This window comes from Halyomorpha halys, unplaced genomic scaffold (genome assembly GCF_000696795.3).
Source record: "Halyomorpha halys isolate HHAL.00 unplaced genomic scaffold, Hhal_1.1 Scaffold8037.1, whole genome shotgun sequence".
Taxonomy (NCBI): Eukaryota; Metazoa; Arthropoda; class Insecta; order Hemiptera; family Pentatomidae; genus Halyomorpha; species Halyomorpha halys.
In genome coordinates, this window is record NW_027105949.1 from 578 (window position 1) to 6407 (window position 5830).

Consider the following 5830-nt stretch of genomic DNA (forward strand, 5'->3'; position numbering starts at 1 on the left):
TTTCAAATTCAGATGTTTAAGAGAGCATCCATTTTTTTTACCTTTACTACCTACACTATAATTTTTTTAAAACTCCTATTCAAAACTGCCCCTTTCTGTGCTGTGTGGTGGGTCTTTCTCAAATAACAATTTTAATTTTGTTTATTCAATATTGATAAAAAATTGTCTTCAAATATTATGACCCTTTTTAGTGCCAAGTTTTTTTATTTACTATGGAATAGTTATATATTTTGCAATCTAATGGATGATAATGGAATGTGTTACAAAGAAAAAGAAACTAATTAAAAAACTTCTTGTGGCATAAACATTTTATTTAAATTAGAACAGAAATTGAAATCTAATGTTCAATATCTTTGATATTTTAATTTTCAGAGTCAGACTTCTAATGATTTTGAGGTAGTTGAAGAATCAGCATTAAATTTTAACATTCCAGTAAGTTTTTAATATTTGTTATTAAATCTACTGCAAAAAGTTATTCTTTTCTATGAAATAATTGTTTTTTTAATTTTATTTCTTAGGAATTTAAATCTCTTGTGGAACAGCTTGGAAAGATAGTGAATGAAAAAGGACTTATTGGCCAAAATTTTTCATGTAAGGAATGTGGGCAGTTAATTGGTCTTTCTTTTGGAAATTCTTGGTGAGTACTTATAGAGCACCAAGTTGTTTTATGTTTTAAGTTTGAAATGTTAATAAGATTAGGAGGGATATTTCTTAAAAGTAAATGGAAATTTCTTTTCCATAAGAAAATCAAACACAACAGAAGGTTTGTACTATTTAAAAGATAATATGGAAAAAAGAGGAAGATTCCAATTTTTAAATCCAGAAAAAAAAACTGCAATTAAAATTTTAATTTCTGGTCTGTTGAAATAATAATTTTTTCAAAAACTGTAATTATTTTTGTTTCACAAGCTTTTTGTCAATTTTTATAACACTTAAGAAAATTCTATCTTTTATACTTAACATCTTAAAATTAAAACAAATGTGATATTTTAGTTTTTTCAGCTGTGATTCTTTTTCAGATATATGTGCAGTATATATGTCAAAAAAAAAACTGTAAAAAAAATGTAACTCTAGCTATACATAGTTTAATTTCAGTTGTAAAAAATAGATATCTTAACTTCCAAAATTAAGAATGATTTACTGGTGGTTATATTAAAATTTTGTTTCAATAATCTTGTGACTGTTTTTAAAAAAATTAGGAGCAGTATGTTTTCTTTTCATTTTCAACATTCTTCCTGATTATTTTATGAAAATAAACATTAATTCTAAAATGGTATGATTTTGTATAGACTATTGTTTTCCAACATCTTGTTTTGAATATTAATTTAACAAATTTGATTGTGGAGTTCACATATTGTGTTAAGATTGAGCAAATGTTTGTCGGTGTTCAGTCACAACAAGGAGAGAATCTTTATTGTTTTTTAGCCCTGATGACAGCTTGCAGTGTGGGTCAAAGCTTGGACAAGAAATGTTTGATTTACTATACTTAATTTATTTTGATTGTCCTAAACAGCTATGGTTATTCTGAATTAACTGGTGCCATCTTATTGTAAATAAAATTCTTCTTTGCCCAAAAGACAATTGATTAAGAAGCCAATTATTACAGCAGCCTCTTATAAGAGACCACAATGGCAGAATAAGTTGATGTGAGTCCCCTTGAGTGTCTGATTCAGAATGTTGTAGGTTTGATTCCCATATAGAGCAGGTAATGTTTACTTACTGGCACGCCCAAGAAATGAATCTTGACATTCCCAATTTAGAGCTGTAGAAGACTTCAGTGAGCTTATATATTTAGCTGTACAAGACTTCAAGTCGATCGAAGCACACTCAATTCTGATGTGTAAGACAGCTTTATATCTTACCTCCTATTTGAAAGAAGTGTTTTATTTTCAAAGATTCAAGAAGAATTTATGAGAACAATCTTTTAATTTATAGCTATAATATGGGATGATATTTTATTTGCTATAAATTTATATTCATTTTGCAATTGATCTTTTTGTTGAGCCAAGTGGGGTGAGGGTCTTGCATACCTCTGATCCAAAATTAATGGTTTCAGTTCTATTTATTTGGTTAGATGACTGGTTTTTTGTACAATTAACTACTTTGTCACAATGATGGCCTTTTTTGATTTCATTTTATTTATAGACTATTTATTTGGTAATTAATGTAGTTGAAAATAATGTGTGTAAAATAAGTTTGTAGCGTTTTTCAATATTTCAATTTAATGCTCTCTATGTTTATAAAATCATGTTTACTTGGTCAATAATGTATACATATTCTAAAAAAGGCTTAGTTAAGGTGCTTTTATGCTTCAGTTTCAACTGAGATTCCTTATCTTTTAGTGGTATTTTGATTGCCCAAAATGGAAGAGAAAAAAATTCATTTTCGTCATTTCGTGATTTTTTATTTCCGAAAAGAAAAATCTGCTGCATAGACTGTTAAAAAAATTTGCAGTGTGTATGGCAATGATGCCTTAGGAGAAAGCACCATCTGTAAATAGTTTGCTCTGTTCAGAATCAGAAAATTTTGACTTGGAAGATGCAAAGCGCTCAGAACGCCCTTCAACTGTTGATGACCAAATTCAAGCATTGGTCACAGCCAATCCTCACTCTACGACACGGGATATTGCAGAAATGCTTAACATATCTCATGCAAGTGTCTCAAATCATTTGGAGGCTGCAGGATATGTTTCTTGAAGTGATATATGGATTCCTCACAATTTGACGGAAAAGAATTTATAGGACTGCATATCCATTAGCGATTCCCTCCTGAAATGCAATGTTAATTATCCATTTTTAAAGAGGTTGATAACTGGGGATGAAAAGTGGGTCCTGTACAATAATATTGTGAAGAAAAAGTCCTGGTAAAAACAAAGTGACCCACTGTTAACAACCCCAAAAGCAGAATTACATCCAAAAAAGGTTATACTGTGCATTGGGATTGGAAAGGTGTCCTTTATTTTGAGCTAAATCAGACCATTAATTCTACAGTATACTGTGTCCATTTGGAACAATTAAAGGCAGCAGTTGAGGAAAAGCGTCCAGCATTGGATAATCGCAAGGGATAGTTTCCCATTACAATAACACCCATCCTCACGTGTCTTTAATGACCCAGCAGAAATTATTAGAGTTTGGCTGGGATGTGATTCCCTTACCCACTCTATTCACCAGACCTTGCCCCAACAGATTTTCACTTATTTCGGTCCCTTCAAAGCTCTTTTAATGGGAAATACTTTAATTCACTCGAGGATTGCAAAACGCTTATAGAGAGAGTTCTGGGAGGACAGTATTATAAAATTACCTGAAAGATGGCAACATGTAATAGATCAAAATGGGTCATATATAATTGATTAAAAATATTTTCAAGAATCTCAAGTTTTTATTGAAATCACCAGTAAAAAACGCTACTAACTTATTTTACAACCTGATATACCTGGGTTATTCTCACTAGACTTGTCCAGTTAGCACTTCTAGCAGCATGCTTTTAGAAAACTCAATTTAAGATGAATTTTTGCGAGTTTTTTAGTGTTAATATTTCTAAAAAAATATGAATTGGAATTTTTCGCTCATGTATATTGCTAAAGTAAATAAATTATTTACTTCCTCTTGATTAGAGAAAAACTAGTATTTGCTGTTGGTCCTAGTAGAGCAAATTATTCAAGATGGTTTTGTACATTACTAGATTAAGTTGTAGATATATATTTATTTCTCTTTGGAAATATTTGAAAAGAATAATATCCTTTGTTATAGTGTCTGTTCTTTGACTGGCTGTTATTATTGTCGAGATTGTTTTAAATCATCAGTAATGCCACTACCGGGAAGAATACTGCATAATTGGGATTTCTCTCGGTTTATAGTTTGTGGCAAGGTTGCTACATTTTTACAAGAGATACAAGATTTTCCACTTTTTGATGTCAGGAAGATTAATCCAAAATTGTATTTAGTTTTCTCAGAAATGTCTTCTTTGCAGGTATTGTGGATTTATTAGATATGAGGATTTGCCCTCCAATATCAAAATTAAAATTGATAGATAATACTGCCTTTTAAGTTCTGGATTATAAAATTTTGTGATTTTGTAGAAGCTGAGACTTCAGTTAAATTTTTTAAGGATTTATCTTTTTACCTGTCACGATTCAGTGAAAGAAAGGATAAAAAGGATATTATGGCCCAGGGAGTATCTGTATGAACATGTCCATCTTTACTCTTTGACGGTAAGTGTCGTCTCTATTGATTAAATTTAATAAATGTAACAAATACCAATATAATGTTGTTTTGTTTATTAAAACAGGATCTTCTTGAAATACCTAGTGGAAAACTAGTAGAGCTCCTGAAAAGAGCAATTAAGATTTCTGTTGACCATGTTCTCACCTGCCAATTGTGTTCCCAAAAGGGATTTATTTGTGAAGTGTGCCATGATGAAAAAGCCATATATCCATTTGACATTGAGACAACATACAGGGTAAATTATTCTAATAATTGTAAATTCCTGAAAACTCTAATAATGTTTTTCAACTAAACAGCAATTAATAAAATTTGAATTTTTTAACTGTATAAACATTTTATTTTGTGAAGATATTAATATTAATCTTTTGCTAGCTTGAATTTTGGATAAATTTAAGGAAAGTGGAATTAATTTGAGAATCAGTGAGGAGTGAAGAACACTTATTTTATTGTGCCAACGTTTTGGCCTGAATTTCAGGTCTTCTTCAGGGTTACAGTTGCTGAAAAGATTGCAAAGTGGTGTTTTGAGGTATTTTCAGCTACTGTTGCCCTGAAGAGGACTTGAAATTCAGGCTGAAACATTTTTACAAAAAAAATGTATCTCTGACACTTCTCTTCATATTAATCTGAGGTAAACAATAACCATAGAATGGAATTAACATTGGGTTAATTGTGAACCAAACCTGATAATGCCAAAATAATTTTATTTTTAATAATAGCTTGTGTGATCCTTTCATTTAACTTCCAAGATGAAAAATTCAATATTTCATCAGAATATCAGTGCTTGAGCTGTGACACCTCTTAAATAAAAAAAAACACTTTATATTATTTGAAAAAAAAAAAAATTAATACTTCATTCTTGAGATATATCTAAAAAAAATCTTGAAATTAGAAAAATGTATATAGATATTCTACTAAACAATGGTTAGGACGAGATGTTTCTAGAATGTAGAATGCTAGATGTATTAGTTTTTTTATTATTTTGAAAACTATTAAAATCAATTGATTTTTTCGAACTTACGTGGTATTATTGACTAAGTGATGACATAGGAATATCTTTAGTTTCATATGCATGTTAAATTCACTGCATAAATATTTAAATTACAATTATTAATGTATTTTTGAATTTACTCAGCAAATTAATTAGCTTTGGTTCTAGTTAAGTATTTTTATATCAATTTTTTATGACTGTTATGGGTTTTGCTTTGGTTTTTAGTGTCCATCATGTAGAACAGTCTACCACCTTAGTTGTAAAAAGGATATATGCCCAAAATGTGAGAGGATAAAGAAAAGAAAAGAGAATGCCAGTTCCATGTCGGATATGTAATTGATAAAACCTCTTTTATCAATTATTGTCTTTGATAATCATGTTTGAAGTTTTAACATATTGTGATGAAACCTGAAGTGCCTAAAAGAATGATTGTTTATGGATATAATTTTAATTTGTTGGATGTTTGGTTTTTTTTTTAATGTATAATTTATATTAGTGAAATCGTAATTTAGTTTACTTAACATTTATTTTCATGTATTGGAAACATGTAAAATGTACCTTTGACTTCATGCCATTAATTGAAATAAAGGCTAGAAGTATATTGTTAATATATCAATGT

General features: G+C 29.6%; 1 protein-coding gene across 1 annotated transcript; it reads left to right on the plus strand.

Moving 5' to 3' along the window:
* Positions 1 to 277: 277 nt before the first annotated feature.
* Positions 278 to 5823, plus strand: LOC136797320 (pleckstrin homology domain-containing family M member 3-like). Its single transcript, XM_067053591.1, has 6 exons — positions 278 to 432; positions 519 to 637; positions 3750 to 3969; positions 4079 to 4210; positions 4288 to 4458; positions 5437 to 5823. Exons 3-6 carry the CDS (start codon positions 3805 to 3807, stop codon positions 5545 to 5547), a joined length of 579 nt encoding a protein of 192 aa, XP_066909692.1. The 5' UTR covers positions 278 to 432; positions 519 to 637; positions 3750 to 3804; the 3' UTR covers positions 5548 to 5823.
* Positions 5824 to 5830: the final 7 nt, after the last annotated feature.